The 18798-nt window shown below is 43.6% G+C and overlaps 1 protein-coding gene across 2 annotated transcripts; it reads right to left on the bottom strand.

Moving 5' to 3' along the window:
* Positions 1-1706: 1706 nt before the first annotated feature.
* LOC148846781 (beta-galactosidase 15-like) lies at positions 1707-8098 on the bottom strand. 2 transcript variants are annotated; one of them, XM_088948608.1, is made up of 19 exons: positions 7668-8098; positions 7430-7525; positions 7192-7304; positions 7028-7094; positions 6812-6904; positions 6543-6686; positions 6256-6344; positions 5891-5996; positions 5548-5632; positions 5227-5345; positions 4906-5079; positions 4316-4515; positions 4079-4173; positions 3671-3780; positions 3316-3429; positions 3108-3218; positions 2720-2934; positions 2150-2429; positions 1707-2033 (listed from the first exon to the last, which is right to left on the bottom strand). In XM_088948608.1, the coding sequence occupies exons 1-19, from the start codon at positions 7869-7871 to the stop codon at positions 1923-1925; spliced, it is 2526 nt and encodes an 841-aa protein (XP_088804734.1). In that variant the 5' UTR covers positions 7872-8098; the 3' UTR covers positions 1707-1922. The 2 variants fall into 2 exon arrangements, with proteins under 2 accessions (XP_088804734.1, XP_088804733.1); XM_088948607.1 differs by having other exon boundaries at positions 4906-5100; positions 7668-7941.
* Between the last annotated feature and the right edge of the window lie 10700 nt (positions 8099-18798).

Raw genomic sequence — 18798 nt, 5'->3', positions numbered from 1 at the left:
AAACTAAACATTTATGGCAATAGTTTTATAGGTAGAGTTTCCTCAAAGAATGAAATGAGCAAAATGGGGCATGATTATTTTCATGTTGCAGACAACTCAATTTTTGTGCTATGAAGCTGATTTTTCATTCTAAAAAGAATGTGGCTCTTGACAAGAATTTTGTAATCAAACTCTCTAATGTTATTCATTATTGCCCATTCTTGCCTAGAATAAAAAAGAATTAAGAGAATGAAACTCAAAACAGTAAACCAAACATAGCCTTATTATCTCTTATCTATACACTTGCATTCGTGGGACAGTAATAGCCTTTTGTTTTTTGTTTTTTTTTCTCTATGATTTCATTGAACAAAGCTTAGTGATTCAGTTTGATCCATTCCCTTACCCACTCATTTATGCGTCAACTCTGGAAAGGATATCTTATCGGTTTTTCTCCCGGGTTTGGAGCAGAAGTTAATATAGATGACTCGAAGCAGATGAAGCTATATATCATGGCTAATATTTGGGTTAAGGATGATAAGAAAAAGAAGGGTTCTTTGTCTGAAACTCCATTCCACTTTTCTCTCTTAAACTTATCCTTTGACTTTTTTTATGCGTCCTCTCCAGAGGAAAAGCCCCCTTTAAGCCAAATTTCAAAATCAACCGCTTCATAACCAAACCACCATGGAAGCTTAATTGAAGATCAAAAGTTCGTGGGTAGTTGAAAAAAGATCAAAAGCCATACTCGTGGGCCTCAGTCATAACAATCAAGAAACAAAAGGCATATTGAGTAAGAATTAGAAAAGGGTCAACCTGAACCTGAACTCTAACGTTTGGAAAAATTAAAATGCAAACCCTATGGAAATTAAGAGTGGAATGTTGAACATATAAAATTGATCATGCATACCTGTTTTAATTTGTTTTTAGCTATATAGCTAGGTTGCAATGCATGTGATGGGACGGGATGGCAGATAAGTAATTAAGGGTCTGTTTGATTGGCAGTTGGAATTGGAATTAAAATCGGAGCTGGAATGGTTCATTCTTATAGTTTGTTTAGTTCAGATAATAATGAAAATGAGAAATAAAATCAGCAGGAATATGATTTCATTCTCATAAGAGGAATAGGAAATGATCATTCCCTCAAATGAGAAATGTCATTCCAGCAAAAATGAGAATGAAATTCTAATTCCATTCAACCAAATAATTAGAATTGAAATAAACCATTTTAATTACTATTCCAGACGCTTATTCCTATGAACCAAATGTGACCTAATAGGAGACACAACAATACAACCCACATGCATGTATGTCAATCAACATTAATTACTGATGCATGGGCTGTTAGAGAGGCAACCCGCCAAATGGCAATTGATCCCAAACTCAACCATGTCTGGTTCGTCAAAGAAGACTCAAGCCACGGATAGTAGTTGAATTATGGAGCGAAGTTGATTAATAGACAATAAGATCAACGACTAAAATGTAAAAATAATTGGAAGATCTACACAATTTCTGAAGATATATAAAAGTTAAGATCCAGGGTCCAGTATGTATTATTCATTTCAGACCAGATTTATTAGATACAATATGATAAGCACGTTGAAAGAGTACTGATAAATATTCTGACAAGTATTAAAAGTGGTTTTTAATTTTTTTAATGGTAGATTGAGGGTATTTTAAAGGACGTGTCTAAAAAATTTCTAAGTGCCCATCCAACATACTTACAGGGTTGTACCTACTTGGTCCGAGCAATATTCATTTAATCATCATGCATGGAAACAAGAAAATATTATTTTAACAAATTTTTATTTCTTCCCTCTAATTAACACCATTTCTCTTCCTTCTCCTTCAAGAAACTAGTTAGAATTAATGTTTAACGAAAAAAAAAATCCCGCAAGTTGAAAAACTAAACCACCGGCGGGCCGGTAGATGATTTCACATTTCAATAGCTAGCAAATGGCTTGCACTGCCAATCTCCTAGTGATGTTGCCATTGCATTTGCTTGATCCAAATGTTGCTTCAGAGGAAGTAATTTTACAACTCTCTTGTCCAAGACATGCCTGCAGCAAATTAATTACAAACATATACATAAACTTAAAAATTGGTTCTTCTATCAGAAGTCAGAATTATTAATTAAATCATATTAATTAATTAATTAAGTTGAGGTATCACGTACCTTGCGTACCACATTTAAGGTATTGGCAGATTCACAGGTTCCTTTGCGGAACATTCCACATGAGCCTTGAGGGTCTCCGAAGCTAGCAAATTGGATTGCTGTGAATTTCCGGCCACCTTGGCATGAGAGTTGCAATGTATTCCCTTCATACGCATTTCCACATGCTGTTCCCACGGTCACAGTCTGAAAACTCACTTGTGAAGGATTTCCGCCTATTTCTTCAAACAAAATCAATGTGTTGCTTCTGTTTTTCATCAGGAATGATCGTGGTATGTGGTACCTTATGATGACGAGACGATGCATGCAGTTGCAATTAATGTAGATTAATTAGCTTATTTTGTATATACATACACTACTTATTACGTATTTAGTTATAAATTAATTAAGCTCCATCGCTATATATATATATACAGAGATCTGAGAGAGAGATAATGCATGCATCAAGCAGCCATCAACCTCTAGTTAGATCTGCTTGTACATTATATATATATATATATATATATATATATATATATATAGCTAGAAAATATATAAAACTATTAATTAATTGGTAATTAGGTAAAGTATTACCATCTTTGGGAAGGGTTTCCACAGTTGGTCAAGCATTTGGTTGGATCGTAAGTGCCACGATAGTCGCATGTGTCATTGCACCCAGCTTTCTTGTCGGCAAGGAAGGCAGGCCAGAACCGACCAATGCTCTCTCCATTTACCCACGCATGCCCTTTACCCATTCCCACCATATCCACTACTACAGCATCTGTTCCCAGTGGAGTCTTGAAGGTGGTCTGATCATCATATACACACACATCCAACACTTTTCATTCTTTCCCTACTTCTTTTCTAACTTATACTATCAAAATTAAAGTTAATTTACCATGTAATTAATTATGAAACACCCATTTTACTTAAGAAAATTAAATTAAGTGTTACATATACATATACATCAGGATTTAATTACCTTGTACCAAGTCATGGGTCTGTTGATAGGAAGTTTATTAGAACGCCAATACTTGTGATGGTGTATTTTGATGTCCTTGTAGAATTGCATCAACTCGCCATTCAACCCAATCTGATTGTCCGAAGATCAATATATATTAAAAAAAGTTAAAACATCTAATTGGTCTTTTTTTTTCTAGCTTAATTCCAAAAGATTAATTAATTAATACCTTATAATACCATTGGTTTGATGAAAGGTCTTTAGTAACATTCCCACTTAGAACCAACTGAACTGGACCCCCTACTATTCCTGTTGGCGTTAGATCGAAAAAAGGGCCATAATTCTGCTCAAACATATTAAACAAATTAAATAGGGCCTTTTAAATTAAAATTGAATTAGCTAGTTCCAATTAAACCATGCAATTCATATCAATTGTCAATATATATATATATTAGCTAACCAGTGCAATTTCTTTTCTGTCCATATAATTGTGCCTGTTTGTTTGCTTTTTCATACAACTAGCTTAATTATTCCATGATATAATATAATAGAGATAGATAAAAACAAGTTGCATACATACATACCACGAGTCCAACTGTGGCACTGAGCAAAGTTATTTGGTTTTGCCCAGGCTTCAACATGATTGGTCGCTCAAACACGAATCCGTAATTGCCACCTTGCCCCCATTGTGATCCTGTGCAATCAACCCAACCCTCAATTTCAGAAAATTTTAATTACAAATTAAGGGTCCGTTTGGTTCACAGTTGAAAACAAAATCGAAATAATTTATTCCCATAATCTATTTGATTCAAATAAGAATGAGAATAGGAATTGGAATAAACAGAAATAAGATATCATTCTTAAAAAAAGAGTAAAGAATGACCATTCCCTCAAATGGGAGAATGCCATTCTAGCAAGAATGAAAATAGAATTCTAATTCTGTACAATTTGTGCTAACTAATTAAAATATATATTGTCCTAAATTATATTACCTACGAGCCTTCTGTTAACAAAAGCATGGAGTACATGCCCAGTTGTATTCACTCGCAGAATTGCTTTCTTTGCGTCTTTCTTAGCAACGAGTACGCTATATATGAGAAACAACGTATGTAGCATCATCATAAAAATTAAATAAATTAAAATGGAATGAAAAATAAAGAAAGAATTAATAATCTAAATAAACATATGTAACGAATTAATTTACACCAACAACGTAACAATTTATTTACCTGGTCATGTACCACAAGTAATCACTAAAATCAATTGTTGTTGACTTTTGTTCAAGAAGTTTTTTGTCCTTCAAAGGACCCCATCCTTTAAGAACGTCACGAACAGGCTCGGGCTTCCAAACCCACTTGAGTTGATGATTGTGTTTACTTTGATCAGTTGTTGCTGGCTTCTTTGTCATCAACGACGTTTGAGTGTTCACCTGTGCGTGGAAGGATCATTATTATTATATATATTTAGACTTAAGAGTAATCTAATTAAGGTGTTATTTGGCACTGAAATCATTTTAGGAAGATACGTACTCTGATAGTTTAGATGGTCAAAAGACGATGTAATTAACTTTTGGGGTTTTGTTTGTTTGGTAAATATCCTTATTTAGCATTATGTACAAAGTTGTTAAATAAAAAATTTTAGGTATAGAAAGAAATAAGCTTCATTTAAAGTTATTCTAAATTTTTGGCCATTTTGAATTTTAGGACATACATCTTTCTGGCTTCCTATCTTTCGTTGTCTTTGAAAAAATCACACAAAAAGACTTGTCTAACGCTTCCTAATTCTTTCTGGACTCCCTTGCTTTGAGAACGAGATGTACCTTGGCAGTGTTGTAGACTTCCTTGCTGCAGTTGGCAAGAATAGTAACAGACCAAGCAGGCACGAAATAGTCATTGCCATTTGATTGCAAGACAATGTTGGTGTCGTTGACCGTGTTTGCATTGCTCAAGAAGCAGATTGACTCTCCAGTGCCATTGTTTACGTATGTAGTCAACTGAGATAGCACAAAGTTACCCTTCTCATTCACAATAAATTAATTTTGGTTATAGAAAAAGAAAAAACAAATAGAAAAAAAAAGGAAAAGATTAAGACTTTATTAATTATTAAGCTATATAATATACATAGAAAGAGAACCACTTACTTCCAGTCCAGCACCAAGTAGCTTAGTGGAATATGTACCATATGTAAGGACGCTCTGTGCTGACTTAATGACAGCATGAAGTTGCGTTAGATGTCCCCACTTTGGTTGATTCAAATTACCTGATATGTGAAGTTTGATTATACTAGTTCAATTAGTTTTAATTAGTAGGTAGAATAATTAGTGTCTAATTCATTTATATATATATTATTTAATTATATTTCTAGCTAGTGACCTGGTGCATGTGTCATGTAAATATATATATATATATATATATATATATATATATATTGATCGATTGTATGCTTAATTAATTAGGCTTACCGTATTCATCAAGTAGTGCGTCGTAATCATAAGAAGTTGTAATGTACCCTCCTGCTGTCCGGCCAAAATTGGTTCCTCCATGGTACTGATGATGGTGATGAAGCCAATTAAAGCAAGCCCAACAGCGCCCACAACATCAACATATGTGTACATGTACGTAATTAATTAATTAATTATTAAACTATATATGAATACATAATGCAATAATCAGTTAAGCAAGGCTTATTATTATTACTATTAAATATTAATTATGCTAGGGAAATTAAATTGAAAATATAGATCTGTGCATGGGATGTGTAGAGGCTCTGGCTAGCTAAGGGCCTAGGGCTAGTGTGGAACTGACCATGTAGTAGTTATGGAAAACGCCACCAAATTGGAAGAAACGAGCAATGGAGAATGCCACATCTTCGGTGGCTCTGTGGGGGTCTGCTCCTCCCCACGTCTTGAACCTGAAAGTTGAAAGCTAATTAATTAATTATCTTTTTAAATATCATATTATATAATTAGTGCTCACGCACACATTCATTTGCACCAGTTGATCGATCACTGAGAAGTTAGAACTGACTAATGAGTAATGAACAAAGAAAGAGAGTATAGCTACTAGCTAGTGTTACATTGGTTATAATTAATTAATTTAATTAGAGAAGAGACTACTACGTACATGCTAATACCTACTGATCAATACTCGGTATAGTCAGTACTACTCACCATCCAATCCAGCTTTCAGTCCACATTATAGGGCTATTGGGATTGTTTGGCTTGAAACCATCGCAGTAAAACCCATTACAAGTATTGATCTGTTCAAACATGATTAATTCAGGCTGATGGAATCAAATCTTGCATGGATGATCGATCCATGCATGCATGGGTCAGTTGAGAATTGATACAGAAAAGTTAATTAAAACTAGTACTGACCTGAGCAGCCAGCTAGTACGTACTACGTAACTAAAACTAAAGAGAAGAAAAAAAAAAAAAAAAAAAAAAGAGTATAATACCATTGAGTAAGGTGCATCGCTCTGTTTGCACATGATCCATGGGACACCAATATTTTGAGCTATAGCCATTTTCGCACACCATTTGATATATTCTTTTCCTGCTTCCCTGTAAGGTCCCATTATGTTTCCATATTCGTTCTCAATCTGTTCCATTAATTTCCAATTTTCATGCATATAATTATATATAAAACAATATATATATATATATATATATATATATTTTAATTAATTAATTAATTAATAGAGAGATGTGAGAAATTAAAACAGACCTGTGCAAGGATTATGGGCCCTCCTTGTGGGGCGAAGAGGTTTTCTCTTTTACACATGTCAACTATTAAGGTCGTAAAATTCTGCATCTCTTCCTGTCCAAATAAATTAAACTAAATATGGTAATTAATTAAGATTTCAGATAGATGATGCTAAGATCGGCATTAAACAAAAATCAATAAATTAAAGGGAAAAAAAAAGGCAATTAAAAATATAACCTTGTATACTTGATTGTTTGTCCTTAATTGAATTCCTGGTAAATTGTGTAACCACACCGGGAATCCTCTGGTACAAATTAATTATAAAAATTAGCCGATTATTAGTTTCATTAATTACAATATTTTTTAGGAAATAAATATAAATAATTATAATCCGCACTCACCCGTAATTCCATTCAGCACACACATAAGGACCAATTCGAAGAAACGCATACAGTCCCGCATTCCGTACAGTCTTGAGGAACTTGATAAAGTCTTTTCCACCAGAGAAATCATACTGCATGCACATGCAACCATACAAAGTTAACAAATTAAATTACTTCATTTAATTAAATTAATGTATTATATACATCAATATAAGAGCTACACTACTAGTTTTGTAAGAAGATAATTAATTCCAACCTGACGACGACGAATCTCATGGAGGTCCCAAAACACATATGTCTCTATCACATCTATCCCACCATCCTTTGCCTTCTGGATCAGATCTGGCCACATCTGCATATGCATATGTTGCAATGATCGCGATCAAATTTAATTATTGATGATAGTAGCGGCCAGCCGCTTCGTTCCATTTCTATCCATCGTCCGTTCTTTAATTTCTCTATACTACTTAATTAATTATTATTAACCTTCGTACCTCTGGTGTGCTGCGCGGATAATGGATCGCACCTGAGAACAAAACTCTTCGTATTCCATCGATTATAATTGCACGTCCATCGTAAGTTACTTGTGTTGCTTCAACTTCAAGCACCGGCAACCAAGACCAAAAACAACACACCAAAGCTACACCTAAAACAACTACCATTTCTCTATTACAACTCCTCCTCATCGTATTAATCATATCCTAGCCTCCTTGTCAATGAAGCTTAATTAATTACTTCCGTATATCTCCACCTCCGTGTCGATACGTACTCGATACAACATTTATAGGAAAGAATTCCTATAAATTAATCAAAATAACTAATCTGTATTTTTCTAAATTTGGACAGAGGAGACAATTGGAATACTTCTGTTCTGTGATCTTGCATGTCCATCTGAATCAGATGTCATGCCTACTGAGACACATCTCAGTGACTCGTTCTCTTTCCCATTTTAAAATTAAAATCCGTTACAGACTCGTTCGTATTCTGTCGATGATTAGAATCAGATGTGAGGCGAGGTGGGTGCTCCCAAGTCCCAAGTCATCCCCAATCAACTGAGCTAATTGTACACGCGTTACATTATCAAGTGTTGCCAGAGACAGTGGCTCCCCCACTCCGGAAGTCTCTAACTCCCTGGAATGTGCTTTGTTTGAAAGAGTAAAGCGGGAAACCATCAATTCAGGATATTGTTATTGCAAAACTTAAAACAGTTCCTTGTAGCAAACTAGATAGCCAATTAACCCATATTTGATGACTTATTGAGTGAATTAATATCCTAATAAAGTTTAGTGATCACAATAAACAGTTCGAATTAACTTGATCACCATATGTATAGCATTATGATCTAGCCAGTCATAGTAGCTTTGTTAGCTGCAAATTGATATGATGAAGGGTGATTTGACCCGATCTATAAAACAGTGACACATGGACACTGGCCCGATGTAAGCGACAGTTCAGCATTGTGGTCCGGTATAGCTAAGTAATAGGCTCCTAAAAAAGCTCGCTACGACGCGAGCTCCCGGTTCCCCGAGCTACCCTCAAAGGAATATTCCGAGGCAACTTCAGCTCGCAAAATAAGAAAACCAACTCGCCCAAACTCCCAAGCGGACAAGAAGTCCCGAAGAATAGTTAACTAATGGCACTCCTAAAGCATTCCTAACTCGCTACGAAGTAGCTCACGAATGGATCTCACGAGCATTCCGCAGGAAGCCTCTATCTGACAGACCGTACCAATCAGACTGTGCCATATCACCTACTGACGGCGTAGTCCCTGTCCTTTCGGCAGTCTGGACCCACGTCTCTCAGTAGGTGGAGGCGTGCCTGCGACATTGGAGACGTGTCACTCGCCCAAGTAAGGAGTACGCCCCAACGGCCACCCACGTAGCCCTGGCAGATAACGGCTGTGGTAGGAGATCCGGTGGCGGTTACGCCCAATCCCCCAAGGAGCGCCCCTATAAAAGCCCTCAGAGCAGAGGAGAAATTCCTTCCGAAAAGATAGACTAAAACATCTCTTGAGTACAGAAACACTGCGCGACCTACACTCTTAGCCCTCATTTTTCCTTTCATTTCCCCTACACAGTACTAATTTAAGCATCGGAGTATTCCCACCGGGAAAACCCCCAGGAATCCTTCCTTCCATCTTCTCAGGTCTCGCCCATTGCCAGCAAAGAGCCAGTCAGCGATCAGCTAGGAGTGCCCGGAGCGCGCTACATCATTTGGTGTCGTCTGTGGGAAATGCTTCAAAAGGCCTTTCTCTCTAAGCTTTTTCAGTCCTTTCTTCTTCCTTGAAACAGTCCAACGCTCATGGCCTCCTCTTGCAACGTAGGACAAAGCACGGAGATGGATAACTCCAGGAAACACTCCCAGCTTCCTACTGTCTGTATCGGACAGTTCATCGTTCCCCTCTCAGCGGACAGAATCCCCAACTTAAGTGTGCCTTTCACAATGGCACCTGTCATCGCCCCACTTCCTGCTACAATCGGGACAACCTTCACTGAACCTTCGGTCGTGCCCACAGCGGCCAGCCCGAACCAGCTGGAGGACCTGGTGCAGTGCATGAGGGCCATGCAAGCTCAAATGCAACAATTCCAACAACTTCAACTCTACCAACAGCACGTACTGCATCAGGTCTCCCAGTACCAATACTAGCAGCAGTTCCCCCAACTGCCCCAACCTCAGCTCCATCTCTCGCCTCAGCGCCTAGCTTCGCAGCAAGCCATATCTCGCCACCAGAATGAGCACTTCGGCCGAGGAGAGGCCCCCCAAAACCTCCCAAAAGTCAGGCCTCCCCCCACGGCAGACGGGAGAGACCGGCTACCCCGATCTCGCCGCGGGCGGACAGGTCGGGAGGACCCCGGCCGGGCAGGTCTGCGTCGCCCTGGCAGTCGAAGCTTGGAACCCTAATCCTAGAGAACCGGATCGAAATCCTAGCAGCAGATTCTAGGCTGGCTCCTTCTGTCCGCAACCATCACCAGCGGACCGATCTACCCCCGGCGCAAACAGTCCTGGATAGCACGGAAGTGAGCAGCACAAACGTCAAGCTCGTCAGGAAGTAGAAGCGCCGACGCCGAGCTCGCCGGTCTGTCACCCGCAATTTGCCTGAGCTCATGGGCAAAGAAGAGGTACACTCGGCCGAAGCCAAAGCTCCCCTTCTTTCAGTTTCGTCCCCCCTGTCTTCCAAACTTTTGGCAGTCCCGATGCCCAAGGATTTCAAACTCCCTCCTCTTGATAAGTACGACGGGTCGTTCGACCCGAATGATCACGTAGACGCCTTTTAGTCGCAGATGCACCTAGCGCGAGCCAGCGAGTCGTGCATGTGCGTGGCCTTCTCCACTACTTTTACGGGAGCAGCCTGCACATGGTACCGAAACTTGGCGCCCGGGTCAATCAGAAGTTGGGCGCAGTTTGCAAAAGCCTTCACGTCGCACTTCGTCACCAGCAAGCGGTGCCCACGAACTGAAGAAAGCATCTTCAACATAGCACAAAGGGAGGGAGAGTCCATCAGGAGTTATATCAAGCAGTTTAACGACGCTTGTATGCAGATATCGTGCCTGGATCCCGCTATACGTCGGGCAGCGGCCAAGAAGGGCGTGAAGCATAAGGAGTTCAAGTGGTACATGGTCGTCAACCAACCCGTGACCATAACCGAGTTTCTAAAGCTTGCGGATAAATTCATAGCCACTAAAGAAGAGATCAACCAGAAGGGGGAGGGCGCACTAGAAAAAAGGAAAAGGAAAGAGCCATCCATTCAAGCAGACACCCGAAGAAAGAAGAAAACAGTTCGGAGTGCGAAGCCGGGTCAATTGTTCCGAGCTCCTGCACCAGACCGAGCTGATTACACCCCACTGAACGTGAAGCGGGCCAAAATCCTGATGGCAATCAAGGATGCCCCGTACGTGAAGTGGCCACCCCGTCTGAAGGGGAACCCCAACGAAAGAAATAAGAGTTTGTATTGTAGTTTTCACAAAGACCACGGTCACAACACCAAAAGCTGTAAAAACCTCCGCGACGAGATAGAGGAGCTCATCTGTCGTGGATATTTGAGAAACTTTGTACAAAATAATAACAATAATAATAATAATAATAATAATAATAATAATAATAATAATAATAATAATAATAATAATAATAATAATAATAATAATAATAATAATAATAATAATAATAGAGTAGGTCGGCAAGGGGAGCACGACAGAGACACTCTGGAATCCAGCAGCAAGCCGGTCGAACAACCGCAGAGACAGCCTCCAGAAGAGAGGCCAGTTCGAGGAACCATCCACGTGATAGTGGGAGGCTCGATCGTTGCGGGTTGCACCTCAGCAGCAGCTCGGACGTCAGTTCGTGAGGCCGCCCGGGAAGAGCAGAACCCCCCAAAGCGACCGAAGACGGGAGACCCCATTTTCTTCATGGAAGATGATGCGCGAGGGATCCATTACCCCCATGATGACGCGCTCGTAATAAAACTAAGAATCAACGACTTCAAGGTCAGGCGTGTACTCGTAGACTCGGGCAGCTCGGCCGACATCCTCTTTAAAGCTGCGTTCGACCAGCTTCAGTTGCAAAGAAGTGATTTGAGGCCTACGGACACCCCTTTAGTAGGCTTCAGTGGGGAGGAAGTCCGCCCCATTGGGAAGATAACAGTACCTATAGAGATCGGCACGTGGCCTTGTGTGGTCAGATTCGAACACAACTTCCTGGTGGTAGCAACCCCTTCTCCCTACAATGCCATAATAGGTCGACCAATCACCCATGTTCTATGGGCGGTGGTCTCCACTTACCACTTGGCTATGAAATTCCCACAGATTTCGGCGAGGGAGTAGCGCGGGGTGACCAGCTCGAGTCCCGCAAGTGCTACGTTGCCGCCCCAAAGGGAAAAACCAAGGTGGCCGATGACCTTGAACTGGAATGACCCATGGAGCAAGGCGAAGAGCGAGCCGCGCCCACGGAGGAAACAGTCGCGGTCTCGACGTCAACAACAGACCCAGCTCGGACGCTCCAGATCTGCGCTTCCGTCCAGAAGCCCCTACGATCCGAAATGGTAAGTTTTTTACTTCAAAATTTAGATATTTTTGCATGGTCCGCGGTAGAAATGCCCGGTATAGACCCCAAACTCATAACTCACAAGATGAACACTGATCCTGTAGTTAGGCCCGTTAGACAGAAGTAACGCAACCTAGCCCCAAAACGGTGGAAAGCAGTCGACGAGGAAGTCGAGAAGCTCCTCGCGGCAGACTTCATAAGAGAAGTCCAATACCCGAGCTGGGTAGCCAACCCCGTCCTGGTAAAGAAGGCCAACGGCAAGTGGCGCATGTGCGTCGACTACACCAACCTAAACCGGGCTTGCCCGAAAGACTGCTTCCCGCTCCCCCGAATTGACCATCTAGTGGACGCGACCTCAGAGCATGAGTTGCTTAGTTTCTTGGATGCCTATTCGGGCTATAACCAGATCAAAATGGATCCAACAGATGAAGAAAAAACTGCCCTCATCACAGAGTTCGGCCTCTACTGTTACAAGGTTATGCCCTTAGGGTTGAAAAACACAAGAGTAACCTTTCAGAGACTTGTAAATAAGTTGTTTGTGCCGTTAATCGACAGAAAAGTAGAATGCTATGTAGACAACATGGTCGTCAAAACCCAATTCTCATATGGATTAATACAGGACTTGCATTCTGTTTTTGAAATTTTGTGTAAGTTTAACATGAGATTAAATCCGAACAAGTGTGTGTTCAACGTGACCTCAGGTAAATTCCTGGGATACATCGTTAACCGGCGCGGCATTGAAGCCAACCCGGATAAGGTTAAGGCCATCTTAGACATGAGACCACCCTGTAAGTTGAAGGAGGTTCAGAGGCTAAATGGCCGCATAGCCGCCCTGAGTCGCTTCATGTCCAAATCGGTGGACCGTTGTTTGCCATTCTTCAAGGCAATCAAGAGCAAAGGGTTCGAGTGGACCCAAGACTGTCAGCTCGTGTTTGACGAGCTCAAGAATTACCTCTCTAGTGTGTCGACCTTAACCCGGCCCGAGGAGGGCGACATTTTAGAACTATACCTCTCGGCGAGTGACGAAGTGGTCAGTTTGGTAATAATAAAGGAAGTAGATTGGGTCCAATGAACCATCTATTATGTTAGTAAGGTATTGCAGGGAGCAGAAACGAGATACCCAGAGATGGAGAAGCTAGCATACGCATTGATAATTGTAGCTCAGAAGCTCTGCCCGTACTTCCAAGCTCATACTGTTATCGTCCTTATCGACAAACCTCTGAGACAAGTCTTGCTTAAGCCCGAGGTCTCTGGCCGATTGACGAAGTGGGCCATTGAGCTCAGCGAGTATGACCTCTAGTACAAGCCGCGAACTGCCTACACGGCCCAAGCGGCATAAAATTGGAGTACGCGCTACGCTTCGAGTTCAAGGCGTCCAACAATGAAGCGGAATATGAAGCGTTGACAGCTGGACTAACCCTATCCAGAGAAGTAAAAGCCAAGCACATCGTTATCTGCAGTGACTCCCAGCTTGTGGTCAACCAAGTCACCGGCGAGTACGAAGGTCGCGAGCCAACCATGATCGCCTACTTAGCCAAAGTCAGAGAGGTTCTACTCAACTTCCAGTCACACTTCATCAGACAGATCCCTAGGTCGGAGAACGCTGAGGCCGACGCCCTGTCCAAGTTAGCCAGCACTAGTGACATCACCATGAGGACCGTGTACATAGAGGACCTATCTCGGCCTAGCATTCTCAGGGGGGCAGAGGAGGTCACTCCCGTCGTTCAAGCAGAGCCGAGCTAGGTTGACCCGCTCACGAGCTTCTTGCTACATGGGAACCTCCTTGCAGATCACAATGCAACCAGAGGGGTGCAACGCCAAGCAGCCAAATACATCGTGATAGACGAGCGGTTGTACAGGAGATCTTACACGCTCCCTTATCTGAGTTGCTTGCGACCTACCGAAGCCGAGCTCGTACTCCGCGACATCCATGAGGGTCTATGCGGCAGACACTTGGGGGGCAGAGCCCTTGCCCAGAAAGCGCTTCGGCAAGGGTATTATTGGCCAACAATGAAGGCAGACACCATTGAACTCGTTAGAAAATGCGACAAATATCAGAGACATGCCAATATTCACCACCAACCCATTGCCGACCTCAAGTATCTCACCAACTTGTGGCCCTTCGCGCAGTGGGGCATCGATCTACTCGGGCGGTGGACTATTTTACCAAGTGGGTAGAAGTTGAGCCCCTTGTGACAATCACAGCCCGAAATGTCCAAAACTTCTTTTGGAAGAGCATCGTATGTTGTTTCAGATTACCTCGGGTATTGAATTCTGACAATGGCAAACAATTCGAAGACATCAAATTTCAAGATTGGTGCAGAGACATGGGGATCCAACTGAACTTCACTTCAGTCGTGCACCCTTAAGTAAACGGTCAAGCAGAAGTCACGAACAAAGCCATCCTCCGTGGATTAAAAGCATGGCTGGATCGAGCTAAAGGATTGTGGGCAGATGAACTACCCAATGTCTTATGGGCCTACCAAACCACGGAGAAGACCGCCATGGGAGAAACACCCTTCAATTTCACCTACGGTACTGAAGCAGTGATTCCCGCAGAGATCGAAGTACCCACGTTGTGCCTGGAAGCATAGCGATCAAATAAACAAAGATGAGCTACGCACCAACCTCGACCTACTCAATGAGGTGAGGGACCTTGCGTACATTAGGACCGCAGCCTACCAGTAGAGAGTAGCTTGGTATTATAACGCCAGGGTCAAGAGGCGAAACCTCCGTGTTGGCGACTTGGCCCTTCGTAAAGTTATGGTGCTTGAGCTCAGTGCTGGTAAGCTCGGGTCCAACTGGGATGGTCCTTACCGAGTGAAACGAGTGCTCGGGGAAGGAACATATGAACTCGAAACCCTCGAAGGGAAACAAGTACCTCGGGCATGGAATATTGTCAACCTAAGGCAATATTACCTGTAAAAATTCAGGAGCGGACTACGGTCCCTCCCAAAGCCCAAGGGCCAGAATACCAAGCTAACATGACCTCGGCACAAGAAGACCCCAGTTGCCACTTCGGCCTAGGAGAAATTCGGGAGCAGACTACGGTCCCTCCCAAAGCCTAAGGACCAGAACACCGAGCTGACAAAGACCTCGGCGTGAAACGACAATGGCAAAGGCATGAAAACATTAAAAGCGTAAGTAGTTCGGGTATAAACCCCGCGAAACATAGTTCGTCCCGATACGTTGGTCGAATTGAGAAAAAGCCAACTGATGCTTAGTTCGGGCATACGTTGCAATCACTCTGTGATATAGCACGTTGGCCTTAAATGTGACAAATCGGGATAATGCCTACCAAAGAGCCCTACTTCAGGTATGTAACTTCAACAGTTCAAGTGATGAGATTGCTTTAGTAAAAGTAAAGTCCATCATACTTATTAGGAAGAAACTTTCATTCATTCATTCAAAAAAAAAAACAAAATGAAAAATGAATGACAAGTGCAATAACCGAGCTAAACAAGCTCGGGTAAGGTTCCATCACCACTGGGCACAACCGCCCAACTGAAACTTGTGAAAGACCAGGTTTATGGCACCCAGAAGCCACAGAAACCCAGAGAAACACCACCTCAAGAATCTGCCTCCTCTTCCTCTGGAGAATCGGACTCCTCTTCATCCGCCTAGGCCGCTGTCTCAGGAGACAGACCCTTCATAGTAATGCCGTCGAGGTTGAGCCTGAAAAACTTCTTCCGAACTAGCCACTAGCAGAGCTTAAACCCCGAGCGGTATGAACACAAACCGTACTCTGCCTGGAGGTCATGAAATTCATGAGAATCTTTAAAATCCCAGACCGCTTTCTCTCGCTCAACCTCCACCATTTGATCGAAGTTTCGGGTCCGGTTCAGAAGAGTGGACTCCAATTCCTGCACTTGCTGCCTGAGAAGCTCCCTCTCCCCCGCCATCCTCGATGACTCCTCTTTGTAGCGTGCGCTCTCTTCAGTAAGCCAAGCGATTTGAGCTTCCTGGTCATGAACGAGCAACTCCTGAGATTCGCTCCCCTTGTGGGTGTGCTGGAGCTCGCCCCGGACCCGATCGAGCTTGCCCTGGAGCCTCTGATTGGTGGCACGCTGGTCGAGAGCGTCGATGCGATGGATGTGCGTCTGGAGAGCCATGACATGAATGGCAGAATTCACCTGTCGGCAAGAAAGAAAGATCAGAAGACAGCGGGAAAGGGTAAAACAAGAGAAGAAGAAATTTCACTTACCACCATACAGTGAGCAGAGGCAAACGCGGATAAATCCCCAGGCTCCATGTTCCCCCACTGAGTGATTTCCTCATTGGTAACCGCTTTCTGGCTCCTCCGACGGGCCACCGGATAGTCATTTACCCCTTCCCAATTCCCCACTGGGAATCGGGGGTAAGGACGGGGCTGAAGGGGGTTGCAGGATGCCTCCCCCGACTTAGGGAGTTCGCTCCCCCCAGGGTTAGCCCCAGTAGTCCCCTCAGGGGGGGGGCATCGCAACCTTGGGCGAAGGAGAGGGAAGGACCGATTCGGCGGACCTAAACTCAGTGCTCCCCGAAGGCGGGGTTTGGTCAGGGCGTGTCCTCTTCGCTTGGCGTCTCTGGCTGCTTGAGAGAAGGCAGCGCGAATCAGCACTAGACATAATGGCTGCCGCAATACCACAAGGTATTAGTCCAATAATAAACAATGCATGTGTACAGTCGCAAAGCACTACACGACCTAAAAGACCGACCTACCCGGGCTCAAGCCTGCCTGCACGAGCTTCTCCTCGGCTAAGTAGTCTGAGCAATGGAAGTCTACTGGCGCCTAGGACAGAATCGTTTTCCAAGTCTCGGGGTCCAGCTCGGCCCCAGGGTCTTGGACAGTGCCCCTCCAAGCAGTAGGAAAGGGCCACCCCTCGGGGTTACGGACCACAAAATAGTCCCACTTCCAGGTGGGAATCTTATTCGGCAGCTCGTATAAGAGATTATAGCCGCGACGGGGGGAGTGTGCAAAGGATAGATGCAAAAATATCAAGATCTAAAGGGAGACAATACTCGTAACACAAAACCATGTTCCGAATGGCATTGGGATGAAGTTGGTCAATAGTGACGTTAAAGTGATTTAGCACCTCCACTATCAAGGGGTGCAGGGGGAGACGCAAACCAGCCTCGAGCTGTTCCTGAAAAATTACTATGTCGTTGGGACCATGCTCCCACGGGAAGTTGCCAGTAGGGAGGCTATAAACCAGGTCCCCAGGGAGACGAAAATAGCGGATCAGAGACCTGAGTCTCTCCACCGTCATTAAGGAAGGGCCAAAGGTATCAGGCTCCCTTCCCGTAGAAGTAGATGCAGTATCGCCAGAGGCTTCCCGAGCCTCCGGATTACGCTCCCAGGCTCCCCCCGAGCTCGAGGGAGCGTCGTCATCCTGGCTATCGCCCCTGCAATAAGCATGACGTGGGTACCCGGACATGACCGACGACAATTGGGACTCACCAGAGTAAGATGGAACGGAGCTGACTGAAGAACTCGAGAAAGCTAGGCGAAGTATGCGACCTCAGAATCCAAAGGATGGTGTGGAAGAAGGTAGGGCCTGAGGGGGGGCCCCTATTTATAGCCCCTGCCCTTTCAAACTAACGGCCCGGATCAAAGCAGATCCAACGGTCCATAGATTTCCTGACTGCACGCCTCCTAAAAACTGAAGGCAATTGGCGGCACATCTTCCATGATCGAAGTAGTCGTAGTCGTAGCCGCACGACGTTCGGAATTAAAGGCCACCTCAGCACATTTTCGAAACCTGAAAAGTCAGGGAAGACAGAAGATCTCTTGATTCTCGTGAACACATTTAATGAGGGTAGTCGATCAAGTTTGAATTTCGGTCAAATCAACCCATCGCGCTTCTTAAACTCCCCGCGCTAAGGCAATACTCTTCACCCGATGAGTGGGGGGCAATTGATCAAGGGTGATTTGACCTGATCTATGAAATAGTGACACATGGACACTGGCCCGACGTAAGCGACAACTCAACATCGTGGTCTGGTATAGCTAAGTAACAGGCCCCTAAAATAGCTCGCCACGATGCGAGCTCCCGGTTCCCCGAGCTACCCCCAAAGGAATATTTCGAGGCAACTTCAGCTCGCAAACTAAGAAAACCAACTCGCCCGAACTCCCAAGCGGACAAGAAGTCCCGAAGAATAGTTAACTAATGGCACTCCTGAAGCATTCCTAACTCGCTACAAAGTAGCTCGTGAATGGATCTCACGAGCATTCCGTAGGAAGCCTCTATCTGACAGACCGTACCAGTCAGACTGTGCCATATCACCTACTGACGGCGTAGTCCCTATCCTTTCGGCAGTCTGCACCCACATCTCTCAGTAGGTGGAGGCGTGCCTGCCACCTTGGAGACGTGTCACTCGCCCAGGTAAGGAGTACGCCCCAACGGCCACCCGCGCAGCCTTGGCAGATAACGGTTGTGGCAGGAGATCCGGTGGCGGTTACGCCCAATCCCCCAAGGAGCGCCCCTATAAAAGCCCTCAGAGCAGAGGAGAAATTCCTTTCGAAAAGATAGACTAAAACATCTCTTGAGTACAGAAACACTGCACGACCTACACTCTTAGCCCTTGTTTTTCCTTTCATTTTCCCTACAC

This window comes from Nelumbo lutea, chromosome 6 (genome assembly GCF_056320005.1).
Source record: "Nelumbo lutea isolate HS-2025 chromosome 6, American lotus-T2T, whole genome shotgun sequence".
In the NCBI taxonomy this organism is placed as follows: domain Eukaryota; kingdom Viridiplantae; phylum Streptophyta; class Magnoliopsida; order Proteales; family Nelumbonaceae; genus Nelumbo; species Nelumbo lutea.
Note: the sequence above shows the minus strand (reverse complement) of the source record. Positions and strands in the feature narration are given on the sequence as shown.